Raw genomic sequence first — 25,457 nt, 5'->3', positions numbered from 1 at the left:
CAAAATTTGGTAGGCTGTCCGAGCTATCTTTTGTCCTAGAATGAGGAGTTCCATTTGCTCCTCCCCTTTCACGATGACCTTTGAACATATCTGAAAAGATGCATTCTGATAAACCTAACTAATCGAAGCACCGACACATTTTAGTTCGATCATGATGCTGTCATGTTGAGACCGTGTTTGATACAAATATAGGTAGATATTTCCATTTTAAAGGTGATCAGATAAGAATTTTTTGCATAGATGATCGCTATGATTAATAAGCACACCTGTTACAAAAGCAATCTATAAGCATACAAAATGTTCACAATACATGTTACACTGTCGGTGAATAAAGTAAAAATCCATATTTTAATCATACAAACATAAAAATGGAGCTGTGTCTATTCTCAAATTTGATTAGAAAATACTCTTGACTGTGAGATCAATTTTGCATGCTGTAATTGCTCCAAACTGTGAAACACTACAGAGCCTAAATTTGCTTGTATATATTGTGCCACTGCACAGAAGCCGCATTAGGATCATTCCTGATTACCCAGATTGCATTGTTGCTGTATGAAACCTATTGCTCTGGTGAATCGCTCAGCAAGACGATTGTCGCTTTTGGCGGCAGGATTGCTGTGGGTTCAGTAACCATTGCCTCGACATCCATAGGCGCAACGTTATTGACCGGAGGTTGCGGATTCATCAACAACTCCTTCCTTTTTCCACTTAAGAAGGAGTATATTTCCACTAGGATCAGAATAGTTCCCACTAAGCTGCAACACACTCAGTAAAAGTTCCGAAAATTTAGAATCAAACCTCAGTGGCTTATGAAAATTACGAAGGCAAAAAAAAGGACTTAGGATCACTAGATTCGTCGTACGTTCCGAGGTGGATTGCCTCGCCGAGTATGAGCGCTTCTAGCACAGTAACGAAGATCAGAGTCAAGGGGTAGAACATTGAAGGATAGGTAGGGCCTCGCTTTGTAATCACCCAAGAGATTAAGCAGAAAGTTGCAGCCGTCGCCAATGCTCCCTGCGTGAAGTAGCTAGTCTCGCTCATTAGTCATGAAATTGTAACGTTCATCAATGTATCCACACAAACATTGCCCTCTGATACGATTGCTGACATAGAAAGTTGTTGGCACCTCAAGAATTTCACAGTTAGAGACTCGTAGCGATTCCTAAGTATGGATTATAGACCATTCGACCATGTATGCTTAGGATGGAAAATTAAGCCTATTTCACAAGTTTAAAAATTACTTTGTAATTGTCACCGAGGAAAGTTTTCTATTCCAAAAAGACTTGTGCATCTTCCGCAGCATCACATGTTAAATGTTTGTTACGAAAAGATTTGTGAAATGCTTGCAATTGTTTAAAACACACTAATCTCTATCAAAGGACAGGACGATGGAAGCTCTTGATTATGCAATTGATGGAACTTTTCTGCTCATGATTGGTTAGATGCCACTTCAACAAATCGAGGACCGATGCAAAACGATTTAAGTAATCGCTGTATAACTTGTGGATAAGAAATAACCTTACCGAGTAGACAATGGTGATCAGCTGCAGATTCCATCCCAGACTCCACGACTTCCTGCTATGATTTATACATAAGCCTACGATCGTTGCTTGTCCGGACGCGATGATGCATGTCAACATCGTGGACCAATACTTTAACGGGAAGACTTTAATCACCTTAGCCTGTTCAAGAAAGCAATGTCCACAAGCATTATGATCGATGGACCATATCCTTAATTTCATGAATGTTATTTGCAAAAAGTGGGGACTTACTCGGCATACCTGTACTATGAACCAGATACCGTACGATAGGCAGCTTCCGACCAGCATAAGTGTGCCTCTCGTCCAATTAGATGGAATGATCTTAGTATGAGAGCGAGAGCGTTGATGGTTGATGTGGAACGATTTTCCTTGGTAGAAGATAATGGTTAGTGCACCAGCGACACAGACTATTGCTCCTACTGTCTTCACTTTACCTGCTCTGGTGTTTAACCTCAATGACTCTACTCTGCCATAACAACATCCATGTGTTTTAGTAGCGTGAAGCGACATTTGGATCGACCCAAAAGAAATGCTCAATTTCATTTAAGAGTCTACGAAAGATATGTTTTACCGAGAATGTTTCTATCAAACTAATGGAACGTAAGATTCATAAACAAAATCTGAGTGCGCCCATGTATACCTGAAACTTTATCCGAATATCGTATACCTTAGAATGACGGAAAAGATGAAGGTGACAATCGGGGTTACGTTCAAGAAGTTGGTAGCATATGTTGCGGTTGTATCCCGGAGACCGTAGTAGTATAGTCCCATAGTCAATGATACTCTGCGACATCATGAGTGATACAACAATAAGGAAAACCTTTTTTTCTTTTTTTCCAAAAACTGTTTACAATGTGATAAAGAAAAAGCCAAATCTTTATGGTGTTATGTATATCTTTTTGTAGACTTAGTTTACATCTTAATTGTGATAAAACAGAGACATAATCGTCCGAGGTCATCGTGGCTCTAATTTTTCAGATATTTGATTTTGAATCATCAGGAGGACTTGTGCAGAACTTGCTATAAGAATATGAAAAGCTATAAAGATGGAAATTATTAAATATATTCACATTTACATAATCTATTGTATCGTCTATGAATATAGTATATGACATACATTTTTTGCTATCAAACTCGATGTTCATTCCAATGCAGAAGAACACATTTCCAAGCTGTTTCAGATTACAACCCTCAAGAATCATATTTTCTAAACTTATCGGGACATCGATCACTCAAAAATCTCAAAAAATTACACGGTACATAGATGCATTTTGATGTTAGTCGAGTGCATACGATAGACGTCTCCCTGAAAAAAGCACAAATGTTCATAAATGGCAAACAAATAGCCTGGTAAGAAGATGCATTAAAAAGGAAAAAAATGAAGAAAAGAGAGAAGAGAGAAGAGCCGTCTCACCCGGTTAACGCGTTAATGAAGAGCCAAAACCCCACCTTCAAGCTTAGCTTTGTTGTGTTACGTCTGCAATGAAGACATACCCTTTTTAAGAGTCATTCTTTGTACTCTAGTTCATACAATTTTTACCCCTTTTTAATAGCTCAAAAGCTCAAAAAGAAAAGGTGAAAATGAAGAACATATGCCCAAGAAAGGGAAGAGAGAACTCAGAACAAGGAGAATCAAAATCTGCATCGAACCTTTCGAAGTAGAGAGCTAATGGGGCAACGCAAATCGCACCAACCACGTGACGATAAGCCAAGATAGCTAAAATGAAGGTCCCGTCGTTCAAGATGACCTTGGAAAGCAGTTGCAACCCGGTCACGAGTGCTTGCACCAGCAACATACTCACCAGAGCTTTTGACGACTCGTAACATTTCCCGAACCCTATCATCGCCATCTCTCTCTAGTCCAAGATTACTATATGGGCATCTAAAGGCAATGAAAATGGTTGCGCACAGACTCCTGCATTTATAAGAACTGCATGATTCAAAGAATACAACAGACACACAAATACATGGATATATAAGGGGTCAATGAGTTAGGACAAGAGGGAAGTGCATTAGTGGGTTCAAATGCATTTTGACGACAAGGGAATTCATGGGTTTCAGAGAATATTGAGTATTCTTTCTTTTTCTTTTGCCCTATATACTTGATGCATTCATCCTTGTTATTGCAATTACTTGGCTCTTTTGACTTGCCCGCCACTTGAAAACTCTCCAACTCAAGACACTTGTATGGCCCTCTTCACTCGGGACGCAGAAAAACAGTTCTTGTGCTCCACAATACTGACTGTTCTAAGGACAGAAGGGGCATAAGAAAAGAAGTTGAAAGTTTATGAGATGATGAGCCGGGTACATGGGCTCTTATAGACATAAGCAGAACAGAGAGAAATTAAAAGAGCGCCAAATCCTGAAAATGGTATCTCCGTCCCCCGGGGATCGCTTTGATTAGAAAAAGACCATGAAGACCAGTTAGAAACACTCCTATTAGATTACAAATATTTGGACGACTTCATGAAAGACTCTTGAGAGAACAGAAAAATAAAACATTAGAAAATTTTGATCGTTTCACGTATGAAAAAAGAATGCGTTAATTCTTCGGCAAGTCGATCAGAATAATCAATAAGTGCTGCGAGGTTTGAGGCACCAAAATAGGCAATTCATACTAACTTGACTGGCGAAGGATTAGGGATCTAGCTTGAGGGTGAATAATTTCATGGCCAAGAAAACGAATTATTAATATACCTGACGTGATTATCGAAGTATTAACCCTGAGGCATATGACTCACTAAATGACGTGTAATATATGACGTGCAACTAAAACTATATTCAATCTATATGACACCTTTTATTTGATTTTTATTTAATGAAAATATATAAACTATCCTAATAAGTCTATATGAAAAAATATAAACTATCCTAGTCCAGCTCAAGTATATCATGTCGCATGCGCACATGATAATAATACTGATAACTACACTTTCCAAAAGTCAAATGTTAAGCGAATATGTAGATCAAGATCTGGACATGATGGTCGAGACATGCTAAACAAAATATGAGATTCCTATCTGACTTGGTGTTCTTGCAGTTTTCAAATACTATCGGTGTAACTTAATTTCTTCGCAAACAGCGTGGATCTGCCTATATGGACACGTGTACGGAGAATGAGGCCCTTGTGCTCCGAGAGTCTCTACAAGTCGTTTTTCTTTCTTTTCAGCAACTTGCCTAGGATTCTTGGCAACAAGTCATTCATTGTTTTCTCCATCCTAGGTCTCCTCCCCTAGTTCATAAGTACACTACAGTTGTAAATGTTACGAACGACGACTTTCAATGTTTCTTTGCGATGTTGTGGACCCTCGTGTTTCCAATATTGTACGTTCTTGCCGCTACATGAAGCCGATGGGAAGGGATATAAACAGCTGATTTTTGATACTGCAGCTTCTTCCAGGGTATTTTCTCGAGTACCCTTCTTTTATTTACTCATTTTTCATATGTTTTTTCCCCTTTTGGCTGCTCGTACCTTGAGAAAACTTTTTTCGTGACCTGCCGGCCAGGCTAGCAGCGCCACCAAGAAATAAACTATAAAAAAAGAAGGGAGAAGAACAGCAGAAGTGCCAAAACTTGTATACGGCGCTCACTTTAATGTCAAAAGTTTCTTTTGGCTCACTTTAGTGCCAAAATTTTTGAAAAACGATCACTTCAGTGACAACTCCGGTCAGTTTGGCTGAAAATCCGACGTGGCATTTTTTTTATTAATTTCTGAAACTGATGTGGCTTGCCGAAGGCTTAATTAGCATGTAGACATCAAAACGACGTAGTTTAGCATGTACACTTGGATTTTTTAATTATTTTTATGATTTTTTTTCTTCTTTTCTTTTTTTCTTTTCTTTCTTCTTTTTCTACCTTTGGTCACTGCCGGTGACCGGAGGCCAGCCACCGGCCACGGCCGACCGCTTGGCCTTGCCCGGACGAGGCAGCTGTCGCTCGCCACAGGCGAGGCCGGCCTCGCCGTCATTGGGATGATGCCCGGCGAGGCCGAGCCTCGCCCAGCCATGGCCTCGGCGACGGCCGGCCTCGCCGGGGCTCGCCCTCGCCCAGGCGAGGGTCGGCTGGGCCTCGCCTGTGGCAAGCGACAGCGGCCTCGTCCGGGCGAGGCCAGGCGGTGACCGAAGGTAGAAGAAGAAGAAAGAAAAGAAAAAAAATCAGAAAAAAATATTTAAAAAATCGAAATATCCACATGGAAATGCCACATAGACTGATTTTTTTAAAAAAAATTCCAACTCAGATTAAAATTTTAATTATAAAAGCCACGTATTAATTTGGCTGGAATTTCTCGCCGTTGGCAGTTAAGTAATCGTTTTTCCTCTAATTTGGCACTTAAGTGAGCCAACGAAAACTTTTGGCACTAAAGTGAGCGCCGTACACAAGTTTTGGCACTTCTAGTATTCTTCTCCCACAAAAGAATGACCCGACAACTTATTGACCATAAGGTCACCCAAACGAAAAGACTTGCTCAAAAGAAAGACAGAATTGGCCGCAGTATAATATGTTTAGGACTAAACTGGCATAATTAAAATGTTCATGACTAAATTGACAAGTTGTCAAAAGGTTTAGAACTGAATTGGCACAATAAAAAGGTTAAGACTGAATTGGCCGCTATACAATAGGATTAGGATATTTTGGAAAATTTTCCTTCTATAAATGTGCATGCATGCACAAGGTGGAAATTCTAAGAGAACTTCTGTTAGGTACAAAAAACAACTATCACGCAAGCAAAAAGTTTCTTTTGTACATGCACAGAGTGTGCAATCAACATTTCAAAGCAAGCAAATAAAAAAATATAAAATCAATAGTCATATTGAGACGGTGTTCGATACAAATATAGGTAGATATTTCCATTTTAAAGCTGATTAGATAAGAATTTTTTACATAGATGATAGGTATGATTAACGTCGGTTAACTGGAAGAGAATTATGTGAAAATCCATATTATTAGGTTATGACAGCTAATCTCTCTATATGACGAAAACAGTCTATAAGCATACAAAATGTTCACAATACATGTTACACTGTCGGTGAATTAAGTAAAAAATCCATATTTTAATCATACAAACATGAAGATTGAGCTGTGTTTATTCTCAAATTTGATTAGAGAATACTTTTGACTGCGAGATCAATTTTGCATGCTATAATTGCTCCAAAGACCGAAACACTAAAGAGCCAAAATCTGCTTGTATATACTGTGCCACTGCACAGAAGCCGCATCATGACCATTCCTGATTACCCAGATTTCATTGTTGCTGTATGAAATCTATTGCTCTGGTGAATCACATAGCAAGACGATTGTCGCTTTTGGCGGCGGGATCGCTGTGGGTTCAGTAACCATTGCCTCGACATCCATAGGCAAAATGATATTGACCGGAGGTTGCGGATTCATTATCAACTCCTTCCTTTTTCCACTTAAGAAGGAGTATATTCCTACTAGGATCAGTATGGTTCCCACTAAACTGCAATATAGCAATGAATTGGGGTTCATATTCAGTAAAATTTCTGAAAATTTTTGAATTGAACCTTAGTAGCTAATGAAAATTAAGAAGCCAAAGAAAGGACTTAGGATTATGAGATTCATCGTACCTTCCGAGGTGGATTGCCTCGCCAAGTACGAGCGCTTCTAGCACAGTAACGAAGATCAGAGTCAAGGGGTTGAACATCGAAGGATAGGTAGGGCCTCGCTTTGCAACCACCCAAGAGATTAAGCAGAAAGTCGCAGCGGTCGCCAATGCTCCCTGGGTGAAGTAGCTAGTTTCGCTCACTAGTCATGAAATTGTAACGTTCATCAATGTATCCACACAAACATTGACTTATGATACGATTGCTGAAATAGAATGTTGTTGGCACCTCAAGAGTTTCACAGTTACAGACTTGTAGCCATTGTTAAGTACGGATTATCAACCATTCGACCAGGTATGCTTATGGTGGAAAATTAAGCACATTTCACAAGCCTAAAAAATTACTTTGTAATCGTCACTGAGGAGAGTTTCCTAATCCAAAAAGACTTGTACATCTTCCGCAGCATCACATGTCAAATGTTTTTTATGAAAACATTTGTGAAATGCTTGCAATTGCTTAAAACTCACTAATCTCTATCAAAGGACAGGACGACGGAAGCTCTTAATTATGCAATTGATGGAAGTTTTCCGCTCATGATGGGTTAGATGCCACTTCAACGGATTGAGGACTAACGCAAAACGATATAAGTAATCGCGGTATAACATGTGGATAAGAAATAACCTTACCGAGTAGACAATGGTGATCAGCTGCAGATTCCATCCCAGACTCCACGACTTACTGCTACGATTGATACATAAGCCTACAACCGTTGCTTGCCAGGATGCGATGATGCATGTCAACATTGTGGACCAATACTTCAACGGGAAGACTCTCATCAGCTTAACCTGTTCAAGAAAGCAATGTCCACAAGCATTATGGTCGAGGGACCATATCCTTAATTTCATGAATGTTATTTGCAAAAAGTGGGGACTTGCTCGGCATACCTGTACCATGAACCAGATACCGTACGAAAGGCAGCTTCCGACCAGCATAAGTGTGCCTCTCGTCCAATTAGATGGAATGATCTTAGTATGAGAGCGAGAGCGTTGATGGTTGATGTGGAACGATTTTCCTTGGTAGAAGATAGTGGTTAGCGCGCCTGCGACACAGACTAGAGCTCCTATTGTCTTCACCTTACCTGCTCTGGTGTTTAACCTCAATGGCTCTACTCTGCCAGAATCCAACATCCATGTGTTTTAGTAGCATGAAGTGACATTTGGATCGACCCAAAAGAGATGCACAATTTCATTTGAGAGTAGCTACGAAAGATATGTTTTACCGAGAATGTTTCTATCAAATCAATGGAACGTATGATTCAAAAACAAAATCTGAGTGTGCCCATATATACCTGAAACTTTATCCGAATATCATATACCTTAGAATGACGGAAAAGACGAAGGTGACAATCGGGATTATGTTCAAGAAGTTGGTAGCATATGTTGCTGTTGTATTCCTGAGACCGTAGTAGTATAGTCCCATAGACAATGATACTCTGCGACATTAGGAGCGATTCAACAATTAGATAAACCTTTTTTCCCCGAACTCTGTTTACAAACTGATAAGGAAAAAACAATGTCTTTATCATGTTGTGGATCTCTTTTCGTAGATTCAGTCTACATCTTAATTGTGACATAATTTGGGATCAATGAGTCCTAGGTCAACGGGGTTCTAACTTTTCAAATTTAATTGATTTTTAATCATCACGAGGACTTGCGTAGAACTTGCTCTAAGAATATGAAAAGCTATAAAGATGTAAATTATTCAATACATTCACGTTTTTCATAATCTATCGTATCATCTATCGATATTCTATATATTATACATTTTTTGCCATAAAACTCGATGTTCATTGCAATTCAGATTACAATCCTCAAGAATCAGATTTTCAAAACTAAACGGGACATCAATGTTCAAAAGTTATCAAAAAATACACAGTAAGTATATGATAAATTTCAATCTTAGTCGATTGCATACGATAAATATCTTCCTGAAAAAAGGACAAATGTTTAAAAATGGCAAACAAATATACTGGCAAGAAGATGCATTGAAGAGGAAAAAGACGAAGAAATTCAAGAAAAGAGAGAGGAGGAGCCATCTTACCCGGTTAATGCGTTAATGAAGAGCCAAAACCACACCTTCAAGCTTAGCTTTGTTGTGTTACCTCTGCAACGAAGACGCGCCATTTTTAAGAGTCATTCTCTGTACTCTGGTTCATACGTCTTTACCCATTTTTAATGGCTCAAAAGCTCAAAAAAAGAAAAAGGTGAAAATGAAGAACATATGCCCCAGAAAGGGAAGAGAGAACTCAGAACGAGGAGAATAAAAAATCAAGATCAGCATCGAACCTTTCGAAGTAGAGAGCAAGTGGGGCAACGCAAACCGCGCCAACAACATGACGATAAGCCATGAGAGCGAAAATAAAGGTCCCGTCATTCAAGATGACCTTGGAAAGCAGTTGCAACCCGGTCGCGAACGCTTGCACCAGCAACATACTCACCGGAACTTTTGACGACTCGTAACATTTCTTGAACCCTTTCATCGCCATACTCTCTCTCTCTCTCTCTCTCTCTCTCTCTCTCTGTCTCTCTCTCTCTCTCTCTCTCTCTCTAAAAGCTCTCTGAATCTCTCTCTAGTCTAAGATTACTAAATGGGCATCTGAAGACAATTAAGGCAGTTGTGCACAGACTCCTGAATTTATAAGAACTGCATGATTCAAAGAATACAAAAGAGGAGCATATTGAGCATTCTTTCTTTTCCTTTTGCCCTATATACTTGATGCATTCATCGTTGTTATTGCAATTGCTTCGCTCTTTTGACTTGCCCGCCACTTGAAAACTCTCCAACTCAAGACACTTACATGGCCCTCTTCACTCGGACGCAGAAAAACAGTTCTTGTGCTCCACAAAACTGACTGATCTAGGACACAAGGGGCAAAAGAAGAGGAAATAAAAAAAAGTTTATGGGATGATGAGCGGTGCACATGCGCTCTCATATATATCCTGAAAATGTATCTCCGTGGAAATAGTGGATACTCGTCTGGCACCGACCGAAGTCGCTTCATTGACCATGAAGACTAGTGACAGACACCTTGTTAGAGTACAAATATATGGATGACTTCGCGGGAGACTCTTGAGAGGACTAAAGAGAACATTAGAAAATTTTGATCATCCCGTGTATGAAAATAAAATGTGTTAATCGCTGTTCGCAGAAGGTCACTTGAGGTCAGTTCAACTGATAAATGAATCTCTCCTCTTGTTCTCTGATTGGTCTGGATTAAAACCGAATAAGGCGAAGAGCAACATCTTCATCACGGGAGGGACTCAGGCGTTGCATGACCAGTTAATTCAATGCCTCGGGTTTCAACAGGGTACATTGCCATTTCGTTATCTTGGTGTGCCTATTATCTCAACTAGACTGCGTAAGGTGGACTGTAAAGCCTTGATTGATTCTATCACGGCTCGTGCCCGTTCTTGGTCCCAACGCTTTCTTTCCTTTGCTGGTCGCCTACAGCTTATAAAGTCGGTCTTGCATTCCATTCAAGTATACTGGGCCACCATCTTTTCTTTACCCAAATCAGTATTGCATAGTATTGAGGCTGTTCTGCGGCAATTCCTATGGAAAGGTCCTGACCTTGGAGTTGGTGGAGCTAAAGTAGCATGGAAGGCTGTTTGCTTACCCAAAGAGGAAGGCGGCCTAGGCATCCGGAGACTTGTTGAATACAACAATGCTATGACTTTAAAGCACATTTGGCTTCTCTTTACCGACAAAGAATCCTTGTGATGTAAGTGGATACACTCCACCTTTTTAAAGAAGGCAAATTTTTGGCTTGTGCCCAAACCTACCTTCTGTTCTTGGACATGGAAGAAAATCCTTGATATGCGGTTATCTGCTCAAGCTATGTTCCGATGGAAGATTGGAAATGGGCGCTCTGTATCCTTCTGGTTTGACTGGTGGCACAGCAGGGGCCCGCTATACTTGCTTTTTAGTAATGCGGAGATCTATCAATCGCGCATTCCTCGGGATGCTACAGTGCGATCTTTCTACGAAGGTTCTTGGCAACTTTCTAACACCCTTGCCACTATTATGGGTTGGATGGATCCCCTTCCGTCTATTGTGGATAGCTCGTTGGACAGCTTCGGTTGGACACCTCATCCTTCTAATTCCTTTTCTGTTACTCTTGCTTGGAATCATATCCGAAGGAAATGGCATCCAACCCCCTGGCATTCCTTCATTTGGGATCGGCACATAGCTCCTCGTCATGCTTTTCTCCTTTGGTTAATATCCCTTAACCGGCTACCTACCCAGGTATTCTTGTTACAAAATCGCAGGATTGTCGATGCTCTCTGTGCCTTTTGTGGATCTACACCAGACTCAATCAACCATCTCTTCTTTGAATGCACTTCTACCAGATTGGCTTCTCTTTGGGCGACAAATTGCGGGCTACCTTGGCGCAATCGTCCCGGCAAGAACATATCCTCCGGGCTATGAAAGTTTGCGGAGGATCTTCGTTTGCCCACCGCATTTCTAGATTTTCCTTTGGTGCTCTATGTCACATTATTTGGACCGAAAGGAACAACGCTATCTTCAGGAACAAAAGCGTTTTCATCCCTGGTATGCGTAAGCATCTCTTCAAAGTCGTGAAAGACAAAGCTATTTCCATGGGGACAGTTGAGGATACTTATAGGAACTGCATTGTCCAGAGAAAGTGGGACCTTCCTCCTTCTATCTTTGATTAATGACGATTATGGCTGATCTGGTGCCTTTTGGAGCGGATTCCGGAGTTGTGGGCTTCACCTCCATGGTTCGGTTTGGCCCGGCTTATTGTGGTGGTTTTGGTTTCCCGGCGCCTTTTGTGCTTTGCTTGGGTAGTGCTTGCTCCCATGCCCGGGCCCTCTTCAGCAGATTGCCGGAGTTTTTGGCGTCGCCCATCCAATCTCGTACGGATTGGTTGTCTTTGTCTTCTTATTTCTTTTTCCATGTTCTTAGCCGTCCTTCGGCTTGTTATATAGTTCCTGCTGGACCCTCTTGACCTTGTATGGACATTACTATGTCCTAATATGGTCATGAGCTGGTTTGGGCTTAGGTTGTACTTGGTGATTTGGAAAGTTATACATATTCTTACCTTACCAAAAAAAATAAAAAATAAAATAAAATGTGTTAATTCTTCGGCAAGTCGATTGGACTCACCGATATGTGTTGCAAGATTTGAGGCACCAAAATAGGCAATTCATACTAAATTGACCAGAGAAGGATTAGGGATCTAGCGCGATGGTGAAATAATTTCATGGCCAAGAAAACGAATTCTTACATTTATTTTACTTTCTTGACTCATAGGCCATATGAGAGTTCAGTTCAAGAGTTTGACCGCGTTTGACTTGCGGTCAAACCCTCATTTCCCTCAAATGGTTTATACGTGTGGATCATCATGGAGTTCCATGTAATCAATGGCTGAAAATTAGCGTTATTGACAAAGGTTAGTAGGAGATCATAATTGAAGTTGTTCAAGCAAATTCTCTTGCAACTCTCTCTCCGCGCTCCAAAGTTGTCGATATAAAGTGTTGCTTCAAAGGGCTTTTTTTCTCATGCTGATTCTATGCATTTGTTGGGAAAATCTTCTTATGCTTTCGCTGTATATCGATAATGAATAGACCGAAGTAACCTCGGAAATTACAAATACGAGATTACTAAAGACGCATGGTCTGTACTAGCAGGCGTCTTTGCAATGGTCAAAGCAACAGTTGCTAACTGCTGGATTAAAAGTCAAACATGTCGTGCGAGCAGATGACTTGTTTATGGTAGTTAACATTTGGCCGAAGAGAAAACAAGAAGCTCTAGTAACGAGGCTAGGGTCAGCAATGATTATCATAGAACGGTTGTGCATAGGCTCTTGCATTTACGACATATGCATGTTCAAATAATACAAAAGAGAAGCCCGTCCAATATATGCACTGGTCAATGTGTTAGAGCATGAGAGAATTTAGCGCAGATTAGGGAAGTGCATTTAGTGAGTTCAAATGCATTCTGACGACAAAGGAATGTATCGGTTCCAAAGAATATTGAGTAATCTTTCTTTTCCTTTTGCTCTCTATGCTTTTAGTTTTGGCTTCCTCGTGCATGGATGCTTGATGCATTCACTGCTGGACTCTTTTGACTTGCCCACCACTTGAAAACACTCCAAATCAAGACACTTGCATGGGCCTCTTCGCTCGGACGCAGAAAAACAGCTCTTGTGCTCCACAAAACTGACTGATCTCTGTGAAAAACGTAGAGGAACAAAAGGGCAAAAAGAAGAAAAGATGAAAGTGTTCATGAGATGATGAGCACAGTGTGATTATACATGTGCTCCTACGTATTGTTCAACTGAAAAGTGTCGATGAAATATTTTTCGAAGTACGAACAAATCCATATAAATTGACAAAGGTTGCGAATGGTCGTTTATTTTTTTGGACTTGAAAGTAAATGACAAGAAATTTAAAGGTATGGAGATTGCAGAAATCGAATGATCGTATCCAGCTATGTAAAATGCGTAAAACTAAAGATAAAAAAAGATAAATTTACAAGAGAATGATGAGTTTTTGGATTGATTACAAAAAGTACGATATGGCTATTTATAGCCCATAATTGACAATTACAAACTATTATTAAATTTAAAAATAAAACTTCTAATCCTATCTTCAGCCATGTTGATGTTTGTTGTCAATAACTTCCTTAGTTCACCAGACTCTATTATTATTATTTTTTTTTTTTTGTAACCGACGATCCGTCACCATTCCCCGGGAACGAGCCCGCACAGGTAATCGGGGCGCCTATACCTCGGGGGAGACTAGCCCAGCAACCCATCGCCAGGGCCCCCCACTTAAATTATGGAACCAAGTGGGGATTCGTACCCAGAACCTCTGAGAAGGGAAGGAAATCGCCCACTGTTGACACCTATTTTTAATTTGCCCAAAATTAATTGCGCAAAATTTAGGAGTTAATTTCGTTAATTCCTAAAACAAAAAGTATTTCAATTTAAATGCATTGCATATAGACATTAGGCATATGTGAATTAATAGGGCCCAGTAGAGCATATTTTCTTAAATTTTAAACAAAAATTTAAAAAAAAAAAAAATTCCGAGTCGGGCCGGGTCGGAGCTGGGCCGACCCGGCCCATTTCTTTTTTTTCCTTTTCTTTTTTTCCCCCTCCGCGGGCCCGGGCCCTTTTCTTTTCTTCTCCCCTTTTCTTCTCCCCCTTCGCGCGGCTGGGCCTGGCCCGGCCCGGCCTTCCTCCTTCCTTCTTCCCCCCGTCGCTCTCGCCGCCCCTGTTAGCCTCTGTGCTCGACGGCAGCGTGACGCACGGCGGCGCTGCTCCTCACCGTCGCTATCCGGCCAGAGGAAGGCCGGATGAGCACGCCGACGGGACTGGCATTAATTGCCAGTCCCGTCCTCCCCGATTTCACGGCTCCCTTATCCCCTCCTCCTTCCTCTCTGCCTCGGTTTTGAACCGGCCCCTCTGCTCTGCTCTGCTCTGCACCGGCCTGCAATGGCCACGAAAGTCGCGGGGTGGCGTAGGCCGGTGCAGGCCGTCGTCACGCCGACGCAGAAGAGCAGAGGGGGTCCGTCGTCCGGCTGTAAATAGCCAGAGAGAGAGAGAGACCCGGGTCGGCCGTTTCTAAAAAGACAAGGAGAAAGAGAGACTGAGCGAGACAGAGAGACCGAGAGTTCTTCCGGCGACCGCCGTGCTCGCACCGCGCCTCAGCCACCCATCCCCGCCGCCGAGCCGACGGCGGCGACACAGTGAGAGAGAGAGGGGGGGTCTTTTCTCGGTCGGTTTGTGCATAGAGAGAAAACAGAGAGTCCCAGAGAGAATCAGAAAAAAAACAGAGAAGAGAGAGGAGCCTGGGAGCGTCTCGCAGGTCCCAGCCGGTCTCGCCGTCTCCAGAAAGCCGACCGGCAACCCCCGGAAACACCCCCGGTCGGCCATTTTAGAAAAAAAACACAGAGAGAGCGTGAGAGTGTGAACTGAGAGAGAAAGAGGGCTTCCGGCGGCCACCGCGCCTCAGCTTCAGCCATCCATCCCCGTCGCCGAGCCGACGGCGGCGACACAGAGAGCCAAAGCCGCCCCGGTCGGCCGGAGGGAGAGAAAAACAGAGCAAGAGAGAAGACAGAGAGAGCTGAGAATAGAGAGAGAGAGAGAGCGAACCACCGGAACAGGACAGAACCAGCAGCGTCGCCGTCGCCTTCAGACCCGCCGTAAGCCGCCCAGACGCGCCGTCGACCGGTGAGTCGTCCCCCGGCCCGAACTGCTCTGTTCTCCCCTGTTTTTGCTCCCGGTTTGGCCGGGACCCGCGCCGGCCGTTTCGCGCGAGTCCCGGCCCATACCGCCGTCCCCCGCCGTCCGTGCATCATCGTTAAAGGTAAGAACAGGTTTCCCGAGGACGGCGGGGCCTCGAAACAGGTCGGAATCTTCTGTTTTTGGTCGCGCACGCCCGGTGTTCGACAAAATGCCTCAAAGAGGCCGGTTTTTAATTCGGTCGCCGGCCGGCGAGCGGCGGTCAAACGGCGACCCAGTGGACGGCGAGGCTTGGCGGTGTTCCTAGAAGCCGATTTGGGGCGGCGCGGTGGGTCACCTGGCGGACGGCCAATTTTGGCCTCTCCGGCGGCCCCCTCCCCGCGGGTCTGTGTGTTCGGGTCGGATTCGACCCGAATCAACAGATCCGACCCGGGTCAATGCCCGGGTCAAATCCGTTGACTCGGGTCGGTTCCGACCGACCCGGATTAATAGATCCGACCCGGGTCAACGCCCGGGTCGGATCCGTTGACCCGGGTCGGTTCCGACCCGATCCGGATTGACCGATCCGACCCGGTCAACGCCCGGGTCGGATCCGTTGACCCGGTCGGTTCCGACCCGGCCCGGATCCGCCGACCCGGTTTAATATTATATTAATATTTTTATTTTATTTTATTTTATTTAAAAAAAAAGAAAATTTAAAAAAATAAAATAAAATTTTTTTTTCTTTTTCTCTTCTGTACTATTATTTATATATGTATATATATATATATATATATATATTTTTTTTTTTCTTCTCGAAAAAAAAAAAAAAAGTTTTTTAAAAATTATGTTATATCTAAGTGTTTTAATTTATTGTTGTATTATTATGCATGTTATTGTCTTGTTTAAATTAGACAATTCTGAGGTTGTGCGGTAAGTATTTTGCATGTTAATTTTATTACTGTTATGCATGTTTTTAATACAATTGCTTGAGCTGTTGTGTTTTGAATATCATCTGACTTAGTTAAGGTTAGAACCTTAGGCTGCATGAATGGTTGTGTTCCTGACTGCTAATCGTTTCTGATTATGCACTCGCTTGATCACCTCACATGTTAGGAGAAAGGTCCTAAAATCAATCAAAAATTGCCTGACAAATGTTTTCAGAAATGAACAGGGTAAAATGGTACCGAAAGGGCATTAGTTATCTAACTAGTGTAACCAAGTCCCCGAATTCAGTTAATCTCTGGTTCGTAGGAATAGGGTGATTCTCCCATCACCCTATTTGGGTTTCTAATCGACCCACCCCAAATCGATTAGTGGCGACTCCTCGATATAAACCACTTGCATGTTAAAAACTTAAACCCTAAGTCGCGATATGGTATGGGCTTGGGAGAGCCCGAGTTAAGTCCCGAACCTAGACTTAGCACGTACCAGGCGAGCCCCCCTTCTATTTGCATGTCGTTTAAAAAAGGACTCGGGAGTTCGATCGCGACAGACTGGCGACTCCACTGGGGACTTGTTTTTTTTTTTTTTTTTTTTTTTTTTTTTTAAAGTGGACTTAGGCCAAAAATTTTATCCTGTTCAAAATGATTTTTGTTTGGCAGCAAGGACTCCAGGTATGAACCTGACATTAAGGTGTTATTTGTTCTTGCAGGTTCGAATTGATTGTTTATAATTTGTTGTGCATGCTTTAATGATTTAGCACTACACTGTTGCACACACAACCACGCTGCCGGACCTGGGCCGCGATAGGGCATCCTAGGATGGTGTTAAGAAAGATACGACCTCGAACGCGAGTCCGCGATGTAGAGGTTGCCTTTCTTTTCCCCGGAATTTATTTCTAAAAAATCGTAAAATAAGTATCTTTAGCCGCTATTCGCGTGACTATAAGATATTCCTTTCGATTTGGCCGAGGTTAAAAGGACTTGACACCAACGCGAGACTGCGACGGTCAGGCACCCTTTTAATTTCATTTTGCTGAGCCAGTCTAGATAGAAATCGAACCTCACTCCTCATGTGCATGTTGTTGCGATTGCCATGGTTCAAGGAAAGGTATGTATATTCTATCCCTTCTCATTTTTTATATATACGGTCTACTTATTCAATTGATTTGTTACTTGTTAGGCCACCCGTTGATTGCAATCTATATACCAGGGATACGCTTATTGCGGAGCTTGTCCGTAAAAATAAGCGCCTCCGAGAGACCGTGATTTCCCCATCGTTTATAAAATGAGTATCCGGGAAGGGCACCCTTTTGTTAAAAGCCTCTGTCTTTTATATTTTCCCTGTATTTATGTTCAGGGATTTTGGTTATCTCCTGTAAAAATGTTTTTGGGTTGTACAAATGTTAATATAACTCGGGCCGTTTTTTATGCTTTAAATAAAATTTTTTGCCCCTTGATGACACCATCGCGGCCTTCGGCCCAGTGGTATCCGGGGATGAGCAGTAACGGTCCGAGGCGACCGGGGTTCGAACCCCGGGGACGCCGCCTGTAATGTTAATATTAATAAAAACCCTTTTTGCTTATTTTTTTTTTCTTTGCAAATAAAGAAAATACGCAATAATAATATGACTAAGTCATAGAATGATTCTTTATTGAGCATTATACTCATTCATATTAGCGTTTTCGCAGGTAGCTACAAAAAATGGCCGAAGAAAACGTCCGTCTCAACAACATGGAAGATGAGATGAAAATGGTCATCAATGCGATCCAAAATCTCACAAAGCAGGTGGAATCCATTCATGGCAAGCTCACACCTACGCCTGCAGCAGTTGAGGTGGTGTTATCACCACCGTCTACCGGAAAAGACAAAGCCTCTCGCCAAGGATGCAAAATGCCCCTCGCTGGAGGACGATCCGCTTCCCCTTGCTTGTCAAGAAGCTTGAACTTGAAGCCGCACCGATGATGAACAGACAAACGCCTTGCAAAGGTCGAGGAGATGCTAAAACAGCTACAAGGCCCGCAGAATGCTGTCCCACTTGACCTGTCTATATACAAACGGGTCAAAGTACCAGAAAAATTCAAGATGCCGGAATTCGAGAAGTATGACGGTACCTCATGCCCCAGACATCATTTGCACATGTATCATGTGCGGATGACCCAGTACGTTGACAATGAACCCCTCATGATTCAGACCTTTCAAGCGAGTTTGACGGGGTCAGCCCTGACATGGTATATGTCGAAGGATGTGGATACTTTTAAGTCTTGGGATGATGCCGCTGATGCATTCCTCAAGCATTATCAGTTCAACCTTGACGTCACCTTCACTCGTGACGATCTGGAACGCGCTGAGAAGAAGAAGAGTGAGTCCTTTAAAGAGTATGCCACCAGATGGAGAAACTTGGCCGCCCAGGTTACCCCACAACTCACTGATCATGAACAAGTGAAGTTGTTCATAAAGTCTCTTCCATATGAATACAGACACCGCCTGGTTGGTGCCACTGCTGAATCCCTTAATCGTCTTGTTCCTGTGGGCGAACGAATCGAAATGGGATTGCGTAAGGGGTGGTTTACAGACCCCACTTCCACAAGCAAGAAACTCGACATGAAGAAGGAGAAAGAACCCCTGACAGATGCGGATGTTGCATACACCCAAACCGTTCGTCCTTCCCCAATGATTCAGATAAGCAGTGGACAGCAACCGGCCTCAAGCCGCAAGCCGCCCCAAAGGGGAAATAACAAAAAGCAGTTCACGCCACTCCCTTTGCCTATGTCTCAGATCCTGCCTATTCTCCTGGAAAAGAGGTTGCTTGCTAAAGAGCCGAAGCGTGAAAATCCTGAGCGTTTCCCCAACTACGACCCCTCCAAGGCATGTGACTATCATTTGGGCGAAATGGGACATTCCGTCAATGACTGTGCTGTCTTGAAAAATAAGGTCCAGAAATTGCTGGATGCAAAGATGTTTTCATTCCGCAATGCACCACCCAATCAAGCAGGAGGCGCGGATGTCATCATTGAGTAAACTGAAGACTCAATTTTCCTCCTTTAGAATAGAGGCATATTTAATAGTTTGAATCCTCCTATGTAGGAGCTTTTCTTGCTTTCTAAAGTCTCAGCTGTTTTCTAGAATTCCCAGTTTTCTGAATTTGTAATTATGCTTGGAATTTTAGTATTGCAATTTCCATTCCAACAAATGTAATTCGCCTGAACTATTCAAAAGAATTACAAATGTTTTGTTTTGAGGGCCTGAGGAAGTATCCCAAACCGGCCCGTTGATGATAACCAGCCATGTAAAGGAAAGTGTTCTGAGGCCCGGGCTTCCTCATGCTCCCTCGTTTCTAAACTTTTGAAAATAAAACAAACGTTTTATCATTTTTCAAAAGGGCGAAAAAGAACGGTGGTGAAAAAGCATGCATGCTCATAGACCTGTCTGTCTTTCTAACTCGTTCACTTCGTTTCTCAGAGCATACTCCTTTTTTTTTATTACGAAAGGGACATTTGGAAATGACACAAACTGAAGAGCACATCAGCCCCTGGACAAAATTGAGTAAACAACACCCATGGTGCAAGCAGCTAAAAAGGACTTCGCACATGACAAACTGGCGTCAAGGCAGATCCTGACAACCACAGAAGTCTCGATGGTAGTCATGCCCATGTTCGTCAAAGACCTTTAAAGTAGAGATTAGCTTTGCTGCGAAGATCCCCATGCAAGCAATTACACATACCTTGTGCATGTCAGGAATCATATGATTCCCGAGAAACTCCCCGACGTACCGGAGCCGCATTGACACAGCATCCGCTGACAATAGAACCCTCTATTCGGGAGCACCCCTAATTATAGAGGATCTCATTCGAGCTTCATGACCAAGAATATGGAGGAGCAGACTGAGATAGAGAAGGCTGAACAAAGTAAAGAGGAGAAAAGACTCTGCTAGCTTTGAAGGCAAAATGGAAGAAGGGTAATCTGTATCGTTCTCAATTTACCCTCAATCCTCTCATTTCTAACATAAGCTCCTGTTTTTGTTAGGAGAAATTATCAACATCCGAGAAAACTCAAGGAGTTGTCAGTTTGATCTCAAATGAAGGGAATCACGAAGGGTAATGTGGTATCGTTCCCAATTCCTGTCCCTCAAAGAGCCGTTCATTAACACGGTCTTTCTCATTACCTTGCAGGTTTGCCCTACTGTTGCAGCATAGGTAAGTATCTCTTTCTCTAAAAAATTCTCTCATACGAGTACAAAGAAACAAAGGAGGAGGAAACATGTTAAAGCAAACAAATGTTTAACCTTCCCCCAAGTGCATTGCATGTCTATTGGAAAGAATTTCGCATGGTAATTTTACCTGTTTAATTCACCAATTCTCTGTGAAAATCTGGACAATTCGACGAATGGTGTCGAACTGCTCCGATGTATTGAACGAGGTGTCTCAGGATGATGAGAGGCAATCCTTAGCCTAAACACATTCTCAAGTACCAAACCCTTGCAAGATGAGCAAAAAGGTTTCACTTCTACAAGGTAAAGAGATTTCTCGCATAAGGTACGGTAGCCAAAATGACGAGAGGCAGTTCATTTCTCTGCCCCATACACTACCATTAATCCTTTGCTTGACCATTTGAGCCCATACACTTGGAGGTTCTTTTTAAATCACCCCTGTCAAGAACCACCCCACATTGGGGCAGCTTGAGGTAAATCAGCATCACAGGGAGAATTCAAATTCAGAGGGAGCAAGAGGAGCGTCCCTCCCTTTCGATCACTACTCCCGTGGTTTCGGCCTTGTCGTCCTTACGGATCCGGCGGTCCTCGACAGAGTCCTCCAAGATAAGCACACCATCGACGGCTGAACAGTCGAGGCTAAGAGGGCTTTGTCAAGAGAGAAGCAGCAAACTAAAGCTTGTCCAAAATGCCAACATCTTATTGATAACAGTGATGAGCAAGACAAGAAGGATGAGGAGTTTGTAATATCTAAAATTTTCTATGATCATCAACTGCATCAGCTCACACAAGGTGAAAAGATGAATAGAAATTTTCTTGCTTTCATTTGCATTAATCTTTGAGTGTTTTTATTGCAGATGAACTCTCACAATAATTTAAGTGCCCTAGGATGACGAAGAGCGGTTCTTCTTCTATCCCATACACTTATATCCCTTGCTAGCCCAATTGAGCCGGCGATTTCATTTCGTACCAACCCAGTTGGTGATCATCCCCTACACCGGGGCAAGGCAAAAGTCACCACAGCTTGAGCATCAGGGTCTAAAGTACCGAATCAAGATGAAGACTCCAAGAGCCTAATAACATTGTTCTGCTCAAACTTGTTTAGGCTAGTCCTGACAATACCAAAAGAGCAGCAAAAAAAAATGCTGAAAACTAGGGGCATGAAAAAGCAGTGTGCCTGGTAAAAGCAAGGCCAATGCCCATGAATAAAAAACAAAGAAAAAGAAAAAGGAGAAGAAGAAAAACGATGAAAAGACGACCCCAAAGGGTTAAACTTGAGTTCTTCTTCGATACAAATTCCTACTTTAGGAACTCTGTCTTGACAAAGATCTGTCACAGAGATAGAATGGTATCCAGGAAAATGCTGGACGCAGAAGCTTCTCAAGAAAAAGTTGTCAAAGAAGCTAAAACAAGGGATTACCCAGGGAGTTTTCCAAAAGAGTCCCGACGGTGGAGAAAAAGGCTGGTGACAATGCCAAGATGATCACCAACTCTCACCCTTACACACATTTTTGAGCCTAACGATCCTTTTGTTTCTCAACCTGTGAACCGAGCCCACGTTACATCCCTCATGAAGTCTCTTCTGATTAGGGCACTTGATTTAACGTGAAATTTCAAATGTTTATAAACAACGCTCGAGGAAGTGCGAGCAAGATTATTTCTATCTCGTTTTGCAGGGTTCTTGACTTGTAAACCCGGAGATGATTGCAGAATATTTTCTTTCATGGCATTGACTTGAACAGTCACCTTCATTAAGCCATTGACCAAGCCTACATTACGACCCTGAAGAAGACCTCTCAGATTGGCAGCGTCGTACCGCTTGCGAGAAAACTCAGACCCTTGCGGATGTGATAACGGTCGAGATTGAGTGTTTTCGATGGTCCCGCATTAATGGACGGGACAAATAGCCCTTTTCAACGAGAGCGAGTGGAAAGTCCTTTCTGACTGAGAATCCCTCGTTCAGCATCTTGAGAAGTCCACCTCCCGAGTGAATATTGTCTTGATTGACCCTCAGTGGATGTTTGGTGATGCAAACATGGCGAAATCATCATGTATGAACTTTCAAATACACATTCTGGGATAGCCTAGCTTGTCTATCCTTGATGAATGCATGCATGTTTGTGCTAACCCTCTTTGACAGCTCAAAGTTCTAATCCTCAGTGATAGAACACGAAAATTCGGGCACTGGAGAAGCCCTGATTATCATCACAAAAGAGATGCCCTGAAAAAGGTCGGGTATTCAGCAGATGATACATCAAACCTCCGGGTAAGAAATCCCAGGTATTTCATCAGATTTCTTTTCAAACTACCCAGAAGGTAAACAGGGTGTTTCTTTGAAAAAGAAAAGCATCTTGACCAGCTGGTCAAGATATTTCATACGATATTCAAGAATAGCCTCAGTTGTCTATTTCTCCGATGAATACGTATGTCTTTGCACAAAAAAATTTGTCTGACAGGAGACACGCCCTTAAGAGGCAGGAACGTGCCCAGGTAAGTACATTTTACCCATGCCTGATTCCAAAAATCCATGTACCTACGATTGTTATGGTACCCTTTGAACATCGGAGTGACCCCGTTGTTCACCCTCTGAACATCGGAGTGACCCCGTTGTTCACCAACTGAACATTGGATTGACCCCTTTGTTCACCCTCCTGAGCACAGGAATAACTCCCTCTGTTCACATCAAGTCTTTTCAGGTACCCCTTATGATGCAGGTACTTTGGTAAAGCAAAACCCAGTCAGTCAAGGCGACCGAAGAAAGGTTCGGGTCCTAGACATACAAAATCCAGTCAGTCAAGGCGACCGAAGAAAGGTTCGGGTCCTAGACAGGCAAAATCCAGTCAGTCAAGGCGACCGAAGAAAAGTTCGGGTCCTAGACAGGCAAAACCCAGTCAGTCAAGGCGACCGAAGAAAGGTTCGGGTCCTAGACAGACCAAATGAAATCCAGTCAAGGCGACCGAAGATAGGTTCGGGTCCTAGGCAAGCGATTTCCCCAGTCAAGGCGACCGAAGAAAGGTTCGGGTCCTAGACAAATGAAATCCAGTCAAGGCGACCGAAGATAGGTTCGGGTCCTAGGCAAGCGATTTCCCCCAGTCAAGGCGACCGGAGAAAGGTTCGAGTCCTAGACAAACAAAATCCCGTCAAGGCGACCGAAGAAAGGTTCGGGTCCTAGACAAACCATTTTTTCCGTCAAGGCGACCGAAGATAGGTTCGGGTCCTCGACACACAATATCAACCATCTGGAATTACTCTACCCTTCGGCAAGGTAAGTAGCCCCAGGTATGTTTTTATTTGCTTTAGCACGCATCATCTTATCGCATCATAAAAAATGGGACTCCGGTCTCGCCAAAAATAACATTCATTGAACATGCATGGGCCAAATTTAGGTGCCATTTTATCTTTGAACGTAACCTCTGCGAGCCCAATCTCTGCGAGCTCACCTTCAAAGAGGGGCAGCTGTTGACACCTATTTTTAATTTGCCCAAAATTAATTGCGCAAAATTTAGGAGTTAATTTCGTTAATTCCTAAAACAAAAAGTATTTCAATTTAAATGCATTGCATATAGACATTAGGCATATGTGAATTAATAGGGCCCAGTAGAGCATATTTTCTTAAATTTTAAACAAAAATTTAAAAAAAAAAAAAAAAAAATTCCGAGTCGGGCCGGGTCGGAGCTGGGCCGACCCGGCCCATTTCTTTTTTTTCCTTTTCTTTTTTTCCCCCTCCGCGGGCCCGGGCCCTTTTCTTTTCTTCTCCCCTTTTCTTCTCCCCCTTCGCGCGGCTGGGCCTGGCCCGGCCCGGCCTTCCTCCTTCCTTCTTCCCCCCGTCGCTCTCGCCGCCCCTGTTCGCCTCTGTGCTCGACGGCAGCGTGACGCACGGCGGCGCTGCTCCCTCACCGTCGCTATCCGGCCAGAGGAAGGCCGGATGAGCACGCCGACGGGACTGGCATTAATTGCCAGTCCCGTCCTCCCCGATTTCACGGCTCCCTTATCCTTTCCTCCTTCTTCTCTGCCTCGGTTTTGAACCGGCCCCTCTGCTCTGCTCTGCTCTGCACCGGCCTGCAATGGCCACGAAAGTCGCGGGGTGGCGTAGGCCGTCGTCACGCCGACGCAGAAGAGCAGAGGGGGTCCGTCGTCCGGCTGTAAATAGCCAGAGAGAGAGAGAGACCCGGGTCGGCCGTTTCTAAAAAGACAAGGAGAAAGAGAGACTGAGCGAGACAGAGAGACCGAGAGTTCTTCCGGCGACCGCCGTGCTCGCACCGCGCCTCAGCCACCCATCCCCGCCGCCGAGCCGACGGCGGCGACACAGTGAGAGAGAGAGGGGGGGTCTTTTCTCGGTCGGTTTGTGCATAGAGAGAAAACAGAGAGTCCCAGAGAGAATCAGAAAAAAAACAGAGAAGAGAGAGGAGCCTGGGAGCGTCTCGCAGGTCCCAGCCGGTCTCGCCGTCTCCAGAAAGCCGACCGGCAACCCCCGGAAACACCCCCGGTCGGCCATTTTAGAAAAAAAACACAGAGAGAGCGTGAGAGTGTGAACTGAGAGAGAAAGAGGGCTTCCGGCGGCCACCGCGCCTCAGCTTCAGCCATCCATCCCCGTCGCCGAGCCGACGGCGGCGACACAGAGAGCCAAAGCCGCCCCGGTCGGCCGGAGGGAGAGAAAAACAGAGCAAGAGAGAAGACAGAGAGAGCTGAGAATAGAGAGAGAGAGAGAGAGAGAGCGAACCACCGGAACAGGACAGAACCAGCAGCGTCGCCGTCGCCTTCAGACCCGCCGTAAGCCGCCCAGACGCGCCGTCGACCGGTGAGTCGTCCCCCGGCCCGAACTGCTCTGTTCTCCCCTGTTTTTGCTCTCGGTTTGGCCGGGACCCGCGCCGGCCGTTTCGCGCGAGTCCCGGCCCATACCGCCGTCCCCCGCCGTCCGTGCATCATCGTTAAAGGTAAGAACAGGTTTCCCG

The 25,457-nt window shown here is 43.7% G+C and overlaps 2 protein-coding genes across 2 annotated transcripts; both read right to left on the bottom strand.

Moving 5' to 3' along the window:
* Nucleotides 1-559: 559 nt before the first annotated feature.
* LOC115680644 (WAT1-related protein At5g64700-like) lies at nt 560-3,391 on the bottom strand. Its single transcript, XM_030604455.1, has 7 exons — nt 3,192-3,391; nt 2,956-3,018; nt 2,209-2,325; nt 1,782-2,007; nt 1,524-1,682; nt 863-1,014; nt 560-755 (listed from the first exon to the last, which is right to left on the bottom strand). Exons 1-7 carry the CDS (start codon nt 3,389-3,391, stop codon nt 560-562), a joined length of 1,113 nt encoding a protein of 370 aa, XP_030460315.1.
* Nucleotides 3,392-6,803: 3,412 nt separating this feature from the next.
* LOC115666786 (WAT1-related protein At5g64700-like) lies at nt 6,804-9,641 on the bottom strand. Its single transcript, XM_030588443.1, has 7 exons — nt 9,448-9,641; nt 9,203-9,265; nt 8,478-8,594; nt 8,047-8,272; nt 7,789-7,947; nt 7,127-7,278; nt 6,804-6,999 (listed from the first exon to the last, which is right to left on the bottom strand). Exons 1-7 carry the CDS (start codon nt 9,639-9,641, stop codon nt 6,804-6,806), a joined length of 1,107 nt encoding a protein of 368 aa, XP_030444303.1.
* Nucleotides 9,642-25,457: the final 15,816 nt, after the last annotated feature.

Source organism: Syzygium oleosum, unplaced genomic scaffold (assembly GCF_021117445.2).
Source record: "Syzygium oleosum isolate NSW1041296 unplaced genomic scaffold, Sole_v2.1 Sole_v2.28, whole genome shotgun sequence".
NCBI classification, from domain to species: domain Eukaryota; kingdom Viridiplantae; phylum Streptophyta; class Magnoliopsida; order Myrtales; family Myrtaceae; genus Syzygium; species Syzygium oleosum.
The sequence above is the reverse complement of the archived record's forward strand: the minus strand, read 5'-3'. Positions and strand labels throughout refer to the sequence as shown.

Bases quoted from the DNA above. Each gene is read 5' to 3' on its own strand.
- LOC115680644 (XM_030604455.1), bottom strand. From the start codon at position 3,391: ATGGCGATGATAGGGTTCGGGAAATGTTACGAGTCGTCAAAAGCTCTG. The intron at 1,015-1,523 runs GTAAGGTTATTT...TACTTCACGCAG, and splicing joins TGATCACCATTGTCTACTCG to GGAGCATTGGCGACGGCTGC. The intron at 756-862 runs GTACGACGAATC...AGTGTGTTGCAG, and splicing joins GAGGCAATCCACCTCGGAAC to CTTAGTGGGAACTATTCTGA.
- LOC115666786 (XM_030588443.1), bottom strand. From the start codon at position 9,641: ATGAAAGGGTTCAAGAAATGTTACGAGTCGTCAAAAGTTCCGGTGAGT. The intron at 9,266-9,447 runs GTTCGATGCTGA...TCTTCGTTGCAG, and splicing joins CTTGCTCTCTACTTCGAAAG to AGGTAACACAACAAAGCTAA. The intron at 8,273-8,477 runs GTATATGATATT...GGATTCTGGCAG, and splicing joins GTCTTTTCCGTCATTCTAAG to AGTAGAGCCATTGAGGTTAA.